At 37.5% G+C, this 20,114-nt stretch overlaps 1 protein-coding gene across 2 annotated transcripts in view; it reads right to left on the bottom strand.

Annotated features, from left to right (window-relative positions):
- The window catches only part of LOC101893064 (TBC1 domain family member 4), a 105,810-nt gene extending 88,629 nt beyond the window's left edge, over positions 1-17,181 (bottom strand). Inside the window, exon 1 of one of the 2 annotated variants that reach the window (XM_020034981.2) lies at positions 16,536-17,181. In XM_020034981.2, the coding sequence (XP_019890540.2) occupies positions 16,536-16,655 (120 nt within the window). In that variant the 5' untranslated portion in view covers positions 16,656-17,181. The remainder of the gene's footprint in view (positions 1-16,535) is intronic. The other variant, XM_020034982.2, reaches the window with a different exon arrangement.
- Positions 17,182-20,114: the final 2,933 nt, after the last annotated feature.

The following is a 20,114-nucleotide window of genomic DNA, read 5'->3' as shown; positions in this document are numbered from 1 at the left end:
TTCGGGTTGAAAGAAATATTTAGATATAGCAAGGTGTAAAGAAACGCTAACCTGTTTCGCAAGTTATGACAGAAAAAAAATATTGAAAATTGTCACCTTTTGTGGGTGAGGAACCAGAAGAGTTACGCAGATATACAGGGTGAGAGATGAAAAAAAAACTGCAACCAACTTCAGACTGCTGTCATTTTTAAACCACTCGTCCGACAGCTGTTAAAATTATTCCAGTGGCAGCTCATAATATTGTTTACAACTGTACAAAAGCATTTTGGTCAGAACTTTCCAGAAAAAAAGTTATTCGTGATGGAATTCAAGCGGGGTGGTGTGATTTCTTTATATTTGGCTGGAAGACCACAAGTGGCTATCGTTAGAGCATTCCAGCATTTAAATGTGAATAAATAAATTTTGTGTCTCGTACCATCGTTCGTTACCGTGATACTGGTAGTTGGTAGTGTAGCCTGACGTCAAGGAAGTGGACGGAAGAAAACAACAACATCAGCAGAAATGGTTCGAAAAGTAAAGGAGCGACTTGATCGAAACCCGCGTCGCAGTGACCGAAAAATGCCTCGTGAGCGGAACATATTGCAATATTCCATTCGGCAAATATTGAAAAATGAGCACGAGGTAAAGCCATTGAAATTCCAAAAAGGGCAAGAACTTACACTGCAACCGCAACAGAAGGAAAATAGACTCAAAAGAGCTAAAGAGTTGCTTCGCGAGGCCGAAAGTGGTGAACTGCCGAATTTGGTTTTCTCCGATGAGAAACTTGCCAAAGAGGTCAGCTGAAAATGTCCACCTTCGGTTGGCCACCAGAACTCAAGCGCCGGTCTTTGTGATAGTGTGGGCCATAACGCCATAACAGCCGATGGCCGCTCTCCGCTCGTATTAATCGACCGTGGCATCAGAATAAATGCCGATTATTATAGCGAAAATATTCAGGAGGGTGTATTAAAGTCTTGGGCATGCAAAAATTTTGGCCGCAGAACTTGGACATTCCAATAGGACTCAGCACCATCGCACTCAGCACGCGCCACCCGAAAATGATTACAAAATGAGGTTAATTTTCAAATCTCCGAATACCAATCCGTTGGACTATTGTGTCCGGAGATTTTTGGAAAGCAAGGTTGGCACTAAAAAAATACCAAAGTGTCGATCACCTCAAGCAAGCGCTTCGCCAGGAATGGGCCAAAATCCCGCAGAGCAACATTCAGGTAGCGTGTGACGGTTTCACTGGGCGTTAGAAGACCATAATTCGTGCCAAAGCCTGCCAATTCATAAAAATTTAAATTTATTCTAAAATTTGATGCTTTTTCCGACATTTGACTTTGTTGCAGTTTCTTTATCTCATCCTGTAGACCAAAATCCTTAAAATTTGTTTCTATAGACAAAAGTTTTTTGAAGGTTCTTCCAGAGACTTGTTTAAAAAATGTAGAATGGAAGAAGTCAAAGACTTCATATATAGGTAGAAGAAGAGGAGACCTTTAAAAGGTCCTATTGTTCCCGGGAGACCTTTAAAGATCCTTAATGAACGGGAGACCTCCAAAAATATAACTCTCGGAGTTATGTCGATCAGAAGAAGGTTCTTCCAGAGAATTTTTAAAAAAATGGATGAAGTCAAAGACTTCTTATACAGATAGACGTCCACTGTGAAGAGGAGACCTTTAAAAGGTTACTGGGAGACCTACATTACCGGGAGACCTTTAAATATCCTTAATGAACAGGAGACCCCCAAATGCATAACTCTAGGAGTAATGACAATCAGATGTATATAAATGGTCTTCCCATCAATCCTTATCCTTACAACTTTAAATTTCCTTCCAATTTTAAATGCCCCCTTTTGAAAGCAATAACTCTCCCGAGGATGGCCAGCAAGTGTCACTCACCTTTGTCACAACGAAAGACAATAAAAAAAATCCGCATTCATTTCGTTGTTAAATCGCGTGCCACAAACTACTTTTAAAGCCGGACAGGGAACAAAGCGTAGCGTAAGTGCACGCAGGAGGACACAGGAACAAATAAATTGCAACTATTCACATTCTGCAGAGATATGCTCATATGTCTGTGGTCAGTTGGATATAAATGGGTCACTCACTTACTGCCATTTCCTTGGGGCTAAAAGGTATATCCTTTTGGGGAAAATATTAAAACCGAGAATCAAAGAATTGTTTATGCAGAAGCAAAAGGATAATAGCTGAGGCAGAGAATTTCGAGCTCATAGACTGTTACCAATAACCTTTTAATGGTGTTCACCGATTCTTTTAAGGAAAATAATTATATTTTTAAAATTAAACAAAATTATACAGGGTGAGATGACAAAAACTGCAACCAGCTCCAGACTGCTGTCATTTCTAAGCCACTCGTTCGACAGCTGTTAAAATTATTCCGGTGACAGCTCATTATATTGTTTACAAGCGTACGCTAGCATTTCGGTGGGAATTTTCCAGAAAAAAAGTTATTCGTGATGGAATTTAGGCGTGATAGGGTGATTTCTTTATATTTGGCTGGAAAACCACAAGTGGCTATCGTTAGAGCACTCCAGCATTTAAATGTGAATAAAAGTTATGTGTCTCGTACCATCGCTCGTTACCGTGATACTGGCAGCATAGCCCGCCGTCAAGGAAGTGGACGGAAGAAAACAGCAGCATCAGCAGAAATGGTTCGAAAGTAAAGAAGTGACTTGATCGAAGCCCGTGTCGCAGTGAACATATCGCAATATTCTATTCGGCAAATATTGAAAAATGAGCTCGGGATATAGCCATTGAAATTCCAAAAAGTGCAAGAACTTACACCGCAACAGAAATACTCACGAGAGCTAAAGAGTTGCCTCGCTTGGCCGAATTTGGTTTTCTCCGATGAGAAATCATTCGTTGTCCAGCAGTTTGGAAACAAACAAAATGATCGTGTTTACTTGTCAAAGAGGTCAGCTGAAAATGTGCACCTTCGGTTGGCCACCAGAACTCAAGCGCCGGCCATGGTGATGGTGTGGGCCGCCATAACAGCCGATGATTGCCCTTCGCTCGTATTAATCGAAAGTGGCATCGGGATAAATGCCGAACATTATCGCGAAAATATTCTGGAGGGTGTATTAAAGCCTTGGGCACACACCTTAGACTTTCCAAGATGACTCAGTACCATCGCACTCAGCACGCGCCACCCAAGAATGGTTACAAAAAGAGGTTCCTCGCTTCATTTCCAGCGCACAATGGCCACTAAAAATCTCCGGAGACCAATTCGTTGGGCTATTGCGTCTGGAGTATTTTGGAAAGCAAGGTTGGCACAAAAAAATACAAAAGTGTCGATCGCCTCAAGCAAGCGCTTGAACCAAAATGCCGCAGAACAACATTCGGGCAGCGTCTGACGGTCGTTTTGGCCGTTTGAAGGCATTAATTCGTGCCAAAGGTGTCCAATTCGAACAAATCTAAACTTATTCTAAAATTTTATACTTTTTCGGACATTTTTGCTTTCATTCAATAAAATTTAAAAAAATATGGCGATATGGAAAAATAGAAAACAATTTTATTTCAAAACAAAAAATTATGGAAGGGCAGCTCCAACAAATGGTAAAACAGTTCACTTTTGAGAACGTCATCAACACCCAACACCAAATGTTTCCCCAACAAATTGTGGTCACTGGCCATAGACTACCAGGGCATGAGAATGACAAGCATTTCATTTGAATAGGAAAGAACAAAAATTCCAAAAACAAATAAAGAAACAACAACAAATGCTAGCAATAAATAAATAGTTGTGGTAATTACAGTTCATTTCTCCATCTTAGCAACAATTTTTACAAAAGCAAAGAGGCGGAGAAGAAAAAAGCGGTAGACCGTTGAGGGTATGTATATCACAATGGAATTATTGTATTCTCAAAAAAAAAAAAAAGAACTTAAGTCAGGTATTTGAAAAGATCTTTACAGACAACATCAAGTTAAGTTTAAATTAAAACAATCCCAATGCAGGACCTATAAAACCCAATTCCTTTTTCTACAAATCACGGACCTTTTAAAGGTCTTCTCTTCATTGTGGTATTCTACCTATATATGAATTCTTTGACTTCTTCCATTATCAATTTTTTTTTTAAAATCTCTGGAAGAACCTTCTTCTGATCGACATAACTCCTAGAGTTATATTTTTGGAGGTATCCTGTTCATTAGGGATCTTTAAAGGTCTCCCGGCAATGTAGGACTTTTTAAAGGTCTCCTCTTCATAGTGGACTTCTATCTGTATAAGAAGTCTTTGACTTCTTCCATTCTCAATTTTTTTTTTAAAACATTTCTGGAAGAACCTTCTTCTGATCGACATAACTCCGAGAGTTATATTTTTGGAGGTCTCCTGTTCATTAAGGATCTTTAAAGGTCTCCCGGCAGTATAGGACCTTTTAAAGGTCTCCTCTTCATAGTTGCCTTCTATCTATATATGAAGTCTTTGACTTCTTCCATTCTAAAATTCTTTAAAAGTCTCTGGAAGAGCCTTCAACGAACTCTTGTCTATAGTGAAATAATTTTAAGGATTTTGGACTATGGAAGGTTTCTCAAAGGTTTTCATTTATTTACCTGGATTTTTTATTCCTATGAAAGAAGACTAAAACCACTAGAGTACTACCAGTCACTGACCGATGAGTCAAGTTTAAATGTTCTCCAAGTTCTCAGTATTCCCCGCATTTGGAATTCAATTTGACCAATAATCGTTCGGTGCCTTTTGCACTACGTGTATTTCGTCGCAGATTTCCTGGCCGTCCAACGCCTACTGGTGAAACACTGTACCGAGTAGCCGCTCGCCTCGAAGAGACTGCCACAACAAAAGATGCTGCCAGGCGTGGCAGACCCTGGAGTATCCATTCTGCAGAGAATATTGCTGCTGTAGCCGAGGACGTCATGGTAGCGACGTCGACATCGACCAGACGATGTACCACGCAAATGGATATCTGTCGACGGTCCTTACAGCGAATTTTGGTACACGATTTGATGATAGTTCCGCACAAAGTTCATATGGTGCATCAGTTGTTAGCTGCTGACCGCCAATCGCGTCTAGCCATCTACTCAAGCCATCCTTAATCACCACCAAGAAGCAGGAGATGCATATATCATTTGATACGGCCAAAATGTGCCCCATCGAAATAACGCTTTTAGACCCTAGGTCTCTTTGGACCAATAACTCTCGAAGTGAGTATCCGATATGATTCAAACTGGGTTTCATTGTAATATTATTGTCAAACTTAGATCGAGTTCGGAAACGGGCAATATCAATCCACTCCTTCTTCAAAGAAAATTATTTACTGCACAGAACGAAAAAGGATAACCCGATTATGCCTCAACTTTGCAAATCATAAAATTTGCATCAGTGCTTGGTCTGGTGCGAAAATGGACAATATCGACGCGCTCCATCAAGTACCTCCCCTACAAAGGGTTAAACATTTTAAAAACTATAACTCATATTAAATGTGAAGTAAGAATCCGTTTTTCTTTAAATTACACATCACAACATTTTTATTAGCCCAAGGTCTGGTGTGAAGATGGGATATATCGGTCCACTCCTTCTGGTACCTCCCCCACAAAGGGTCAAAATTTTAAGTATCCGTGAAGCTCATAAAATGGGAAATTTACATTAGATTCCATTCAGACATGGTACATCTCAATATTTTCATAGACACAATATCTGTTATAAAGAAGTTAGAGATCGGACTATTTCTTCTGGTACCTCCTCCACTTAGGGATCAAGATTTTTAAAAACCAAACGCTAAAAGAAAGCGAAATAAGCATTTAACTCTCTACAAATTTAACACTTCCAAGTATTTTTATTAACCCAAGGTCTGGTGTGAAGATGGGATATATCGGTCCACCCCTTCTGGTACCTCCATGAAGCTCATCAAACGAGAAATTAACAACCGATTCCATTCAGACTTGGCATATCTCAATATTTCCATCAACACCAGATCTGTTATAAGAATGGTAGAGATTGGACCATTTCCTCTGGTACCTCCCCCACATAGGGTTCAAGATTTTGAAAACCAAAACGCTCAAAGAAAGCGGAATAAGCAGTCAACTCTCTTTAAATTTCAAACACACAAAGATTTTTACTAACACAAGACCTATATTCAAGATGATATATATCTGCAAACCCCTTCCGATACCTCACCCGCAAAGAGTCACAATTTTCAATACTTTTATCTGTCATAGCTTGCCCAATAAGTCGGCGATTCTTTACAACTTGCTATATTTAAATTTGTCTCTCAACCTGGGATGAATATGAAATTTATGATTTCACATCAAATTTGATATAAATGTTCGGTTTTCTTGTAATTTTATCCATATCAATATTGTTATTTGTATTAGATGAAGTGTGAAAATGTAATACTTCGGTCGACTAAAGCGGGTACCCCACAAACATTTTCTAAAAATCACATATCTCATGTAAAGTGAAGGAAGTAGTCGATATAAGTTTCAATTTGGCACGTCGCAATATTTTTTTGGAGCCGATACGAAATGGACATTATTGGCCCATTCCTTCGAAGCCTCCATAGAGGGTCAACAATTAGAATAACAGAAGTCCAAAAATATTTTAATAATCGAACTTTGGCTAAGGGTAAATATCTGTCTTCAAATCCGACAGATACTTTTTAACTTGTTGAAGTTATTTCAGATCTAAAAGACATTGAAGAAGTCTCCGAGTATCGACGACCATTTGAAGGCCTTCTGTCTATAGAAGACCTTGACTTTATAACTGTCTTTTCTGTGTAGAAAATCTAAAACTCGATATTACCTGCCTCTATAAGACCCTCAAAAATTACTCCTGTCTCTATAAAGCGCTTCAAAGCTCTTCTGTCTTCCATTACTCATTTCTGATTATAAACTCAGCAAAATCCAAGTCCAAACTATAATGACCACAATGGCCTTCCCGACGACATCTTGGCTCCAGAACTTTTGTTGTTATTCGTTCCTCTCTTTTATTCCAACTTGCCCTGATTAAAGGGTAATCTATGAATGCATAGCTTGAATAGCAAAAATAACACGTTATTAGTCCACCATCCACCTCCATATTCCCCTCCACCCCGGTTATAAACAACCATGTTAACACTTTTTGACATGTAATGTTGTTTGTCAGTTGTTGGAATTGTTGTTGTCCGCCGTAATAACATGGTCTGGTTGCAGGTTGGGGGGAGGGGCAATCAATTCATGTTTATTTGACAGTTGATTTTGAATTTGTGGTTTTTGTGGTCAAATTATAAAGTGGAGCACAAATTGTTGGAGAACAAGCAAGGGGGGGTAAGTTTTTTTGATAGCAAACCCATGAAGTACACAAACCAAAAATTTTCAATAATGTTAGAAAAACCTCTAAAAATTTAAGATTTATTCCGCATAATTCTCCGAATCGTGGATTAACAAGTTAAAAAGTATCAGTCAGTTTTGCCGACAGATGTAGACCTTCAGCCAATGTTCGATTATTTAAATATATTTTGACTTCTGTTATGATTATTCAAATTTTTGACCCTCTATGGAGTAGGTTCTGAAGGAATGGACCATTATTGTCCATATCGTATCGGACCTAAAAAATATGACATAAATTCTTCATAAATAAAACTTCTTTCGCTTTACGAGATGAGATGAAAAAATTGCAACCAACTTCAGACTGCTGTCATTTCCAAGCCACTTGTCCGACAGCTGTTAAAATTATTCCAGTGACAGCCCATTATATTGTTTACAAGCGTACAAAAGTATTTTGGTGAGAATTTTCCAGAAAAAAAAGTTATTCGTGATGGAATTCAAGCGTCGTGATGGTGTGATTTCTTTATATTTGGCTGGAGAAACACAAGTGGATATCGTTAGAGCACTCCAGCATTTAAATGTGAATAAATCTTTTGTGTCTCCTACCATCGCTCGTTACCGTGATACTGGTAGCTGGTAGCTTAGCTCTATGTCAAGAAGGTGGACGCAAGAAAACAGCAACATCAGCAAAAATGGTTCGAAAATTAAAGAAGCGACTTGATCGAATCTCGAGTCGCAGTGGCCGAAAAATCGCTCGTGAGCTGAAAATATCGCAATATTCCATTCAGCAAATATTAAAAAATGAGCTCGGGGTAAAGCCATTGAAATTCCAAAAATTGCAAGAACTTACACCGCAACAGAAAGAAAATAAACTCAAAAGAGCTAAAGAGTTGCTTCGCTTAGCCGAAAGTGGTCAACTGCCGAATTTGGTTTGGTGGTTTCGATGAGAAAACATTCGTTGTCCAGCAGTTTGTAAACAAACAAAATGTTCGGTTGGCCATCAGAACTCAAGCGCCGGCCATGCTAATGGTGAGGGCCGCCATAACAACCGATGGTCGCTCTCCGCTCGTATTAATCGACCGTGGCATCAGAACAAATGCCAAATATTATCGCGAAAATATTCTGGGGGGTTTATTAAAGCCTTGGGCACGCAAACATTTTGGCCGCAGACCTTGGACATTCCAACAGGACTCGGCACCATCGCACTCAGCACGCGCCACTCAAGAATGGTTACAAAATGAGGTTCCTCGCTTCATTTCCAGCGCACAATGGCCACCAAAATCTCCGGATACCAATCCGTAGGACTATTGTTACTGGAGTTTTTTTTTTTTTTTTGGAAAGTAAGGTTAGCACTAAAAATACCAAAGTGTCGATAACCTCAAGCAAGCGCTACGCCGGGAATGGGTTAAAATACCGCAGAATAACATTCGGGCAGCGTGAGATGGTTTCATTGGCCGTCTGAAGGCCATAATTCGTGCCAAAGGTGACCAATTCGAACAAATCTAAACTAATTTTAAAATTTGATGCTAATTCCGACATTTTTTGCTTCCATTCAATAAAATTTAAAAAAAAAATGTAAAAATTATGGCTTTTGACCAGACTCGAATAGTTTTTATACCCTCCACCATAGTAGGGAGGGTATGTTAAGTTTGTCATTCCGTTTGTTACACCTCGAAATATACATTTTAGACCCCACAAAATATATATATTTTTGATCGGCATAAAATTCTATGGCGATTTTGCAATGTCCGTCCGTCTGTCCGTCTCTAGCTTCCGAACGAAATGAAGTAAGTTGATAAAAATTAACTCAAATGTGTATTGGGTCTGCAGGACTTGTGGTATTGAAAATGGGCCATGTAGGTCCACGTCTTCGTATAGCCCCCCCGGTACCTCCCGATATTCGGTATTTTGATGATTTTAGCGACATTATTTACCGAATCTATTTCAAATTTGGTATGTGAGATTCGTAATGAATAATGCAGCCTATGACAGAAAATTGTCTGTGCAGGTCCACGTCTGATGATTTTAGCGACATTATTTACCGAAACTATTTCAAATTTCGCATTTGAAGTTCGTAATGGATACTACAGCCTTAGACAGAAAATTGTCTGTGCAGGTCCACGTATTACAAGCCCCATGGTACCTCCCTATATTCGGTATTTGATGATTTTAGCTACATTATAAACAGATTTTTTCAAGTTTCGCATTTAAATATTGTAATAGCTTATGACAAAAATTGCCTACGCAGGTCCACGTCGTCGTTAAGACCCTAATATACGGCTACTTTCGGTATTTTTAAGATTTTAACAGAATTTTTAACGGATTTTATTTTTCTGAAAATTGCCAAATTTGTACCAAATGTTGGAGGTTATTCAAAGTTCGGACCGGCCAAGCTTAAAACTTTTTTACTTGTTCTAATTCACACCTATTCCTAATAGGTTCCCAGATGACTTGATCTATTACTTTTAATTTTCAATTTTAGTCCAGGTCCACTGATTATCCACTGAATACCTACGAGCTTCTTAATTAATTAATTACAATATCTGTTTAAAATTATCTGTTACGATTTTGCTGGGCAATTATTTTCTGCTCACGTTTTCCATATGGCTAGGAGGTGGTGGGACCTCCTCCAATTGCAAGCTGTGTATGTGTGTGTGTGTGTGTGATTTACGTTTTTCCATTACAAAGTTACTGATTTCTATTCAGATGTGTTTTGTTTTTTTCATGCGGAGTCTAGGTGATTTGTAATTAGTTTTGTGACCCGCCGCGAACATGCAGTGAAAATTAGTGACCTCAATGGAAATAATTAAGGGGGCCTGGCCCACAGCTCGTCTATAAAGACTCCCTGGCCTCCCTGGCTCGTCTATAAAGACTCCCTGGCCTCCAGCTCGTCTATAAAGACTCACTGGCCTCCAGCTCGTCTATAAAGACTCCCTGGCCTCCAGCTCGTCTATAAAGACTCCCTGGCCTCCAGCTCGTCTATAAAGACTCCCTGGCCTCCAGCTCGTCTATAAAGACTCCCTGGCCTCCAGCTCGTCTATAAAGACTCCCTGGCCTCCAGCTCGTCTATAAAGACTCCCTGGCCTCCAGCTCGTCTATAAAGACTCCCTGGCCTCCAGCTCGTCTATAAAGACTCCCTGGCCTCCAGCTCGTCTATAAAGACTCCCTGGCCTCCAGCTCGTCTAGAAGGACACCCTGGCCTCCAGCTCGTCTATAAAGACTCCCTGGCCTCCAGCTCGTCTATAAAGACTCCCTGGCCTCCAGCTCGTCTATAAAGACTCCCTGGCCTCCAGCTCGTCTATAAAGACTCCCTGGCCTCCAGCTCGTCTATAAAGACTCCCTGGCCTCCAGCTCGTCTATAAAGACTCCCTGGCCTCCAGCTCGTCTATAAAGACTCCCTGGCCTCCAGCTCGTCTATAAAGACTCCCTGGCCTCCAGCTCGTCTATAAAGACTCCCTGGCCTCCAGCTCGTCTATAAAGACTCCCTGGCCTCCAGCTCGTCTATAAAGACTCCCTGGCCTCCAGCTCGTCTATAAAGACTCCCTGGCCTCCAGCTCGTCTATAAAGACACCCTGGCCTCCAGCTCGTCTATAAAGACTCCCTGGCCTCCAGCTCGTCTATAAAGACTCCCTGGCCTCCAGCTCGTCTATAAAGACTCCCTGGCCACCAGCTCGTCTATAAAGACTCCCTGGCCTCCAGCTCGTCTATAAAAACTCCCTGGTCTCCAGCTTGTCTATAAAAACTCCTTCGGCCTTCAGCTCGTCTATACGATAGGCCGTTCTGTGGTAAACTATCCGTCTCCGGTGTGTCCGCCAACGTAAGTGCTAGGGTTGAAAAATTCTCTAAAACATATTTTTAATCCATGGCTATTAGATTTTTTTAAACATACTTCAGTGCGGAATTTTAAGTTCAGAAATACTTTTTATACCTTCACGGCCAGAAGTTGCCATAATTATGTCCCATACCCCTCAATCCCATCCCTCCCATATCCTATCACCCTTCTAGGAATACAATTTCCTTTGCCATATGTCACAGTAAAATGCAAAGGAAGCTTAAGGAACAAATTACAAAAACAGAAAAAAAGAAAAAACAACAACAGTTAAAGAATGTTTACTTTTTCACAAGAAAAGAGAATGCTTGTAACCCCCCCCCCCCCCTCGTTACCCCTTCCCTCATATGCTATGACATGGCATGTGTAATGTCCGCCTCATGAAAAGCCAGTGCAAATTACTCCACTAAGTAAATATCATATTTGAATGGTAGGAGGTGGGTGGGTGAATAAAAAGAGAAGAAGGGTGAGGGGGAGAAGAAAAAAAGTCGAAAAGAAAAAGAATTTCATTTTACGAGCATTTTAGCCTCATTCGAAGAAAACTGGAGGAGGGGGGGGTCTTAAGACACATTGGCCATTGGATGCCATGGCGATAAGTATGGGTGGCATATTTTGAGTCATGTTGAATTTACGACGTCACGTCAATCCGCAGAAAATGGAGAGGGGTGGAGGTGGGACATAAAATGAAAATAAAAATCAATTTCTGTTGTGTTTTCTTTCGTTTGCAACTTTTATGAGGATGTAATCCTTCGTGCTGCACTTCGGAACATAAATAAGGATTCATGCAAGTTTTGGGTTCTTATTCCGCGCCAATACAATGCATGACATTCCATTGACCCAGAAAAAGTTCATGCATGGCATGGCATGGCGAGTCAATATTGATTTTGGTATTAAAGTGATGGGGCGGTTGGGGTTCCGTGGCATATCGAAAAGTTTGTTGTTTGCGGTTTTTTTTAGCAAAAGTTATCAGAACGATTTATGGGTTTCAAGGGATGTAGGGAAGATCTAAGGGTATTCTGGGAAAGATAAACTAAGGATCCCCAAAGAGATAATCTCGTGTTACTGGCTATCTAAGCAAAGAGCCCATAGTAATATGACAGCATATTTTGCAAAGAGTCCTTCCTTAAGGTCCTTCTGAAAGTCTTCGAACAATACTTCCAACAAGACTAGCGTTTAGGGACATCTATGCCTGTATATCTGCATATTTAAGTAAGAGTCCTTCTTAAGGTCCTTCCGAAAGTCTACGAACAATACTCCCAATAAGACTAGCGTTTAGGGACATCTGCAGCTATGCTACAGCCCATCCTGTGTTCATTTTTTTTTTTTTTTTTCGAAGGATATGCGAAAAAATCTCCCTGACATTATGCAGCGGAATTCACGTGCCATTGTTGACCATCAGACAATATGGCAAACAAGAAATAATGAAGCTATGACATGAGGAAGAACAAAACATAAAATGAACGGACACAAGGAAGACACCAGAAAAAACACAGCGACCGAATATCCTTTGTTGTTGTTGACGTCATCATGCTTGGTGGTCAAAGCACGTAGGCTGGACATAAATGAGACGTTGAATGCCAATGAGGATGTGGAAATAAACAAATCGATAAGTATAGTTCTTAAAGATGTCCTTGCAAGGACCATTAAAACGAAGTAATCAACGAGAAGGAAGAAGAAAATTTATTGGATAATTAAATGGAGCTCTCAACGAACTTGTAATTAAATATTAAAATCAGGACAACTGAAGTAGTCGTTGAAAAAAAAAATCCCTTAAAAAATATTTCTAAAAAATCCACGTTTGTTGTAGTCCTTGAAAAAATATTTAAAAAAATCCACGTTTGTTGTAGTCCTTGAAAAAATATTTAAACAAAACACGTTTGTTGTAGTCCTTGAAAAAAATATTTTTAAAAAAATCCACGTTTGTTGTAGTCCTTGAAAAAAATATTTTTAAAAAAATCCACGTTAGTTGTAGTCCTTGAAAAAAATATTTACAAAAAATTCACGTGTGTTGTAGTCCTTGAAAAAAATATTTTTAATAAATCCACGTTTATTGGTGGTCCCTTAAAAAATATTTTTAAAAAATCCACGTTTATTGGTGGTCCCTTAAAAAATATTTTTAAAAAATCCACGTTTATTGGTGGTCCCTTAAAAAATATTTTTAAAAAATCCACGTTTATTGGTGGTCCCTTAAAAAATATTTTTAAAAAATCCACGTTTATTGGTGGTCCCTTAAAAAATATTTTTAAAAATCCACGTTTATTGGTGGTCCCTTAAAAAATATTTTTAAAAAATCCACGTTTATTGGTGGTCCCTTAAAAAAATATTTTTAAAAAATCCACGTTTATTGGTGGTCCCTTAAAAAAATATTTTTAAAAAATCCACGTTTATTGGCGGTCCCTTAAAAAAATATTTTTAAAAAATCCACGTTTATTGGTGGTCCCTTAAAAAATATTTTTAAAAAATCCACGTTCATTGGTGGTACCTTAAAAAATATTTTTAAAAAATCCAAGGCTGTTGTAGTGCTTGAAAAAAATATTTTTAAAAAGTCCACGTTTGCTGTAGTCCTTGAGAAAAATATTTTTAAAAAATCCACGTTTGTTGTAGTTCTTGAAAAAAATATTTTTTAAAAAATCCACGTTTGTTCTAGTCCTTGAAAAATTTTTTTTAAAAAATCCACGTTTATTGGTGGTCCCTTAAAAAATATTTTTAAAAAATCCACGTTTATTGGTGGTCCCTTAAAAAAATATTTTAAAAAAATCCACGTTTGTTGTAGTTTTTAAAAAAACTATTTTTAAAAAATCCACGTTTGTTGTAGTCTTTAAAAAAATATTTTTAAAAAATCCACGTTTGTTGTAGTCCTTGAAAAAAATATTTTTAACAAATCCACGTTTATTGCTGGTCCCTTAAAAAATGTTTTTAAAAAATCCACGTTTATTGCTGGTCCCTTAAAAAATATTTTTAAAAAATCCACGTTTATTGCTGGTCGCTTCAAATTTTTCTTAAAAATCCACGTTTATTGCTGGTCCCTTAAAAAATGTTTTTAAAAAATCCACGTTTATTGCTGGTCCCTTAAAAAATATTTTTAAAAAATCCACGTTTATTGCTGGTCGCTTCAAATTTTTCTTAAAAATCCACGTTTATTGCTGGTCCCTTAAAAAATGTTTTTAAAAAATCCACGTTTATTGCTGGTCCCTTAAAAAATATTTTTAAAAAATCCACGTTTATTTTTGGTCTCTTAAAAAATATTTTTAAAAAATCCACGTTTATTGGTGGTCCCTTAAAAAATATTTTTAAAAAATCCACGTTTATTGCTGGTCCCTTAAAAAATATTTTTAAAAAATCCACGTTTATTGGTGGTCCCTTAAAAAAATATTTTTAAAAAATCCACGTTTATTGCTGGTCCCTTAAAAAAATATTTTTAAAAAATCCACGTTTATTGGTGGTCCCTTAAAAAATATTTTTAAAAAATCCACGTTTATTGCTGGTCTAATAAAAAATATTTTTAAAAAATCCAAGTTTATTGAGGTCTTTTAAAAAATAGTTTTTAAAAAATCCAAGTTTATTGAGGTCTTTTAAAAAATAGTTTTTAAAAAAATCCACGTTTATTGCTGGTCCTTGAAAAAATATTTTTAAAAAATCCACGTTTATTGGTGGTCCCTTAAAAAATATTTTTAAAAAATCCACGTTTATTGGTGGTCCCTTAAAAAATATTTTTAAAAAATCCACGTTTATTGCTGGTCCCTTAAAAAATATTTTTAAAAAATCCACGTTTATTGGTGGTCCCTTAAAAAATATTTTTAAAAAATCCACGTTTATTGGTGGTCCCTTAAAAAATATTTTTAAAAAATCCACGTTTATTGGTGGTCCCTTAAAAAATATTTTTAAAAAATCCGCGTTTATTGCTGGTCCCTTAAAAAATAATTTTAAAAAATCCACGTTTATTGCTGGTCCCTTAAAAAATAATTTTTAAAAAATTTACGTTTATTGCTGGTCCTTGAAAAAATATTTTTAAAAAATCCACGTTTATTGCTGGTCCCTTAAAAAATATTTTTAAAAAATCCAGGTTTATTGGTGGTCCCTTAAAAAATATTTTTAAAAAATCCACGTTTATTGGTGGTCCCTTAAAAAATATTTTTAAAAAATCCACGTTTATTGGTGGTCCCTTAAAAAATATTTTTAAAAAATCCACGTTTATTGGTGGTTCCTTAAAAAATATTTAAAAAAAATCCACGTTTATTGGTGGTCCCTTAAAAAATATTTTTAAAAAACCCACGTTTATTGCTGGTCCCTTAAAAAATATTTTTAAAAAATCCACATTTATTGCTGGTCTTTGAAAAAATATTTTTAAAAAATCCACGTTTATTGCTGGTCTTTGAAAAAATATTTTTAAAAAATCCACGTTTATTGCTGGTCTTTGAAAAAATATTTTTAAAAAATCCACGTTTACTGCTGGTCTTTGAAAAAATATTTTTAAAAAATCCACGTTTATTGCTGGTCCTTGAAAAAATATTTTTAAAAAATCCACGTTTATTGGAGGTCCCTTAAAAAATATTTAAAAAAAACGTTTATTTTGCTGGTCTTTGAAAAAATATTTTTAAAAAATCCAAGTTTATTGCTTGTCTTTGAAAAAATATTTTTAAAAAATCCAAGTTTATTGCTGGTCTTTAAAAAAATATTTTTAAAAAATCCAAGTTTATTGCTGGTCTTTGAAAAAATATTTTTAAAAAATCCAAGTTTATTGCTTGTCTTTGAAAAAATATTTTTAAAAAATCCAAGTTTATTGCTGGTCTTTAAAAAAATATTTTTAAAAAATCCAAGTTTATTGCTGGTCTTTGAAAAAATATTTTTAAAAAATCCAAGTTTATTGCTTGTCTTTGAAAAAATATTTTTAAAAAATCCAAGTTTATTGCTGGTCTTTAAAAAAATATTTTTAAAAAATCCAAGTTTACTGCTGGTCTTTGAAAAAATATTTTTAAAAAATCCACGTTTATTGGTGGTCCCTTAAAAAATATTTTTAAAAAATCCACGTTTATTGCTGGTCCCTTAAAAAAATATTTTTAAAAAATCCACGTTTATTGGTGGTCCCTTAAAAAATATATTTAAAAAATCCACGTTTATTGGTGGTCCTTGAAAAAAATATTTTTAAAAAATCCACGTTTGTTGTAGTCCTTGAAAAAAATATTTTTAAAAAATCCACGTTTGTTGTAGTCCTTGAAAAAAATATTTTAAAAAAAATCCCATTTGTTGTAGACCTTGAAAAAATTTTTTTAAAAATCCACGTGTGTTGTAGTCCTTAAAATTTTTTTTTAAAAAACCCACGTCTATTGCAGATCCCTTTTAAATATTTTGAAAAAAAAAGCTTTTTATATAAATCGGCATTTCAAAATTGATCTGATGTTTTTATCTTAAGTTCAAATAGAATATTTCAATTCAAATCACCCCCTTACCTTCGAATAACTTTCCGTTGATCGAATATCGTTTATAGTCCATGGCAGCATGGCGGCTGAGTAGCGCGGATCGACCGAGGCCGAACCGCGATATGTTAGGGAAACCAAACGGGTTTTCATTTTGTTATGTTGATATTTGTTGCTGCTGCTGTTGTTGTTATTTTGATTTTGAAAATTCTCAGTAAATCTCCAATGTTGTTGTTGTTGTTGTTGTTATTTGCATACGCAATCAGAACATGTATTTGTTATGCTTCAACTACTACTGCTGCTGCTGTTGATTGTGTAATTTGAGAACTTTTATTTTTAATTTTTTTCATTCAGATTTTGTTGCTGTTGTTGTTGCTTTTCCTTTTTTTCGGCAAAAGGACTTCTCTCTCTCGTATGAATAAGTTTTCACTTTTAATTTCGCTTATCGAATATCGTCATCAACGGCATACTTTTTTTACTAATTTCAATTCACACACACACACGCACACACACACTTTCATTTAGCTATACAAATCATTGGACCTGCGAGGGAGGAGAAGGACATTCGTAGAAAAAACAAAACGATGAGGAGTTAAGTTGTTTTTAATATTTAAATCAATATTAACAGGCAGTCAGGCGTCGAAGCGACCGTCAAACCGACGTCACATGCATTACACAAATTATATTAAGTTTGATTTTTTTTCACGTCGGTTCGAAGGATATATTGAGGGAGAGTGTTGAAGAGGGAGAAAGAGGGAGGGCAAAGTGTGTGTTTTCGATGATTGAATGGTTTTTCGAAGAGAGGACGCGTTTTTGTGATTGGAAAGGCATTTGGAGGTCTATATATAAACAGAAGAAGGAGTTCGACCCTAATGGAGCATTTTAAGGATGGAAGTCCTTCAGAAGATGTTCAATGGAAAAGAACCTTTAGAGGGTTTCCGATGAATTGAAGATGACAAGAGCGCCATCTATGGGGATTCCTTTGCATAGAAAGAGTCAAGGAAGCCTTATATGGATCTCTAGGAGATCTCTAACAGGCAGCCAGGCGTCAAAGCGACCGTCACACAGACGTCACATGCATTACACAAATTATATTAAATCGGCTTTTTCTCAGGTCTGTTAGAAGGATAATGTTAAAGAGGGAGAGAGAGGGCGCAAAGTGAGCGTTGTTTGTGTTTACGACGAGAGGATGCAGACGAAGACGAGTCGACCCCAAGGAAGCCTTCAATGGATGGAAATCCTTCAGTCCTTTTCTCATGGAAAAAAGACCTTTAGGGGGTTCCCCATGAATAAAGCATTTCAATGGGCCTTTTATGGATAGACCTCTAGGGACTTTCTTTGAATAGAAGACTTCCACGAGGACTTTTAGGGATACCAGATCTCTAGGATGAATTATGGATATATAAGACCTCCAGGAGGCCTTCTATTTATAGAAGACCTAGAGGAGGCCTTCTGGCTAAGGAGAGACCTTCCTCTATGAGATCTTCTAGGTATAGAAAACTTGCAGAAGATCTTCTTTGGACAGAAGACCTCTAGGAGGTCTTCCTTGGATAGAAGATAGAAGACTTCTAGGAGGTCTTCTTTAGGTAGAAGACCTCTAGGAGGTCCTCTTTGGATAGAAGACCTCTAGGAGGTCCTCTTTGGATAGAAGATCTCTAGGAGGTCCTCTTTGCATAGAAGACCTCTAGGAGGTCCTCTTTGGATAGAAGAGCTCTAGGAGGTCCTCTTTGGATTGAAGACCTCTAGGAGGCCTTCCTCTTGAAACTCTAGGAGGCCTTCTATGAATAGAAGGCATATGGCAGCCCTTCTATAGATAGAAGGCCTCTAGCAGCCCTTCTATAAATAGAAGTCTTTAGCAGCCCTTCTATAAATAGAAGTCTTTAGCAGGCCTTCTATAGCTTCTATCAGCCCCTCTATAAACAGAAGGTCCCTAGAAGGCCTTCTATTAATAGAAGGTCTTTAGTAGGCCTTCTATGAATAGAAGGTCTTTAGCAGGCCTTCTATGGATAGAAGGTCTCCAGCAGGCCTTCTTTGGATAGAAGATCTCTAGCAGGCCTTCTATGGATAAAAGGTCTCCAGCAGGTCCTCTATGAATAGAAGGCCTCAAGGAGACCTTCTACGGGTACGAGACCTCTAGCAGACCTTCTATGGATAGAAGACCTCAAGGACACCTTCTATGAATATAAAACCACTGGGAGGCCTTCTCTGAATAGAAGATCTCTAGGAAGCCTCCTATGGATCAAAGACCCCTAGGAGACCATATATGGTCTAGGAGGCCTTCTATGAATAGAAGACTTCCAGAAGTCTTCTATTGATAGAAGACCTCAGGGGGTTTTTTTATAGATAGAGGAGGAGGCCTTCTATCAATCGAAGACACCTAGGATAGAAGAGGAGGAGGAGACCTTTTATAAATCGAATACATCTAGGGTAGAAGAGGAGGAAGAGGGCTTCTATGGATAGGATACGTCTTTGAGGTCTTTTTATGGAAAGATGACTTCTGGAGGCCTTCTATGGATAGAAGACTTCTGGAGGATCTCTAGGGGGTCCTCTATAGATAGAAAAGCTCTAGGAGACCTTGTATGAATGGAACACATCTAGTAGGCCTTTTCAGATAGAAGACCTTTAGTAGCCCTTTTATCGATAGAAAACCTCTAGGATTCCTAAGAATCTGCTGGAGGCCTTCTACGGAAAGAAGATATTTAGAAGGTCTTCTCCTCCCCTTCCTGGTATGAAAGACGTAAAGAAGGCCGTCTCGTCTGGATAAAAAATCTTCTTCTATAGATAGAAAAGGTCTAGGAGACCTTCTATGAATCGAAAACCTCTAGGAGGCTTTTTTAGATAGAAGACCTTTAGTAGCCCTTTTATCGATAACAGACCTCTAGGATTCCTAAGAATCCTCTGGAAGCCTTCTACGGAAAAAAGATCATTAGGAGGTCTTCTGTGTATGAAAGACTTAAAGAAGACCGTCTCTAGATAAAAAAAACTCTTTAGGAGGCATTTTATGGATAGAAGACCTCTGGGAGCCCTCCTCTGGATAAAAAATCTGTTGAAGGTATTCTATGGATAGAAGACCTCTCGGCGGCCTTTAATAGATAGAAGTCCTTTAGGAGAACTTCTAAGGAAAGAAGACGTCTAGCTAAAATTCCATTCTGCTGCGTCTTTAGTCCTGCGGTTTTCACACCCCACTCTCCTCCTTCTAATTATAAACTCCAATGAATGAATGAATGACTTATTAATAATATTTTCACAAAATATAAATATAAAATAATTTCCCCTTCCACTCCCCCCCTCTCCTTTCTGGTGGATCTGGTTAGGTCACTCGTTTTCATTCAATCAGACGTTCATTCATCACTTTTTTTTTTCGAAATTCATGTGTTTGGCGACATTGGATTTGCACGCAAAGGATATGCCACTAGCCCCTTTCTACCATGGAACCCTTTATCGCATGAAACACAACAGAAGAGGAGAGGGACCAAATATTCCGAGGGGAGGGTGGACAGACATTAGAAAATGTCATAATTCCATACCAGTTTAGTTGTGAGACTACGTTCGTGTTAAGAATGGGTTTTTTTCTCAGTGATTTCATTTTTTTTTTCCTTTTGTTTTTCTAAC

This window comes from Musca domestica, unplaced genomic scaffold (assembly GCF_030504385.1).
Source record: "Musca domestica strain aabys unplaced genomic scaffold, Musca_domestica.polishedcontigs.V.1.1 24, whole genome shotgun sequence".
In the NCBI taxonomy this organism is placed as follows: Eukaryota; Metazoa; Arthropoda; class Insecta; order Diptera; family Muscidae; genus Musca; species Musca domestica.
The sequence above is the reverse complement of the archived record's forward strand: the minus strand, read 5'-3'. Positions and strand labels throughout refer to the sequence as shown.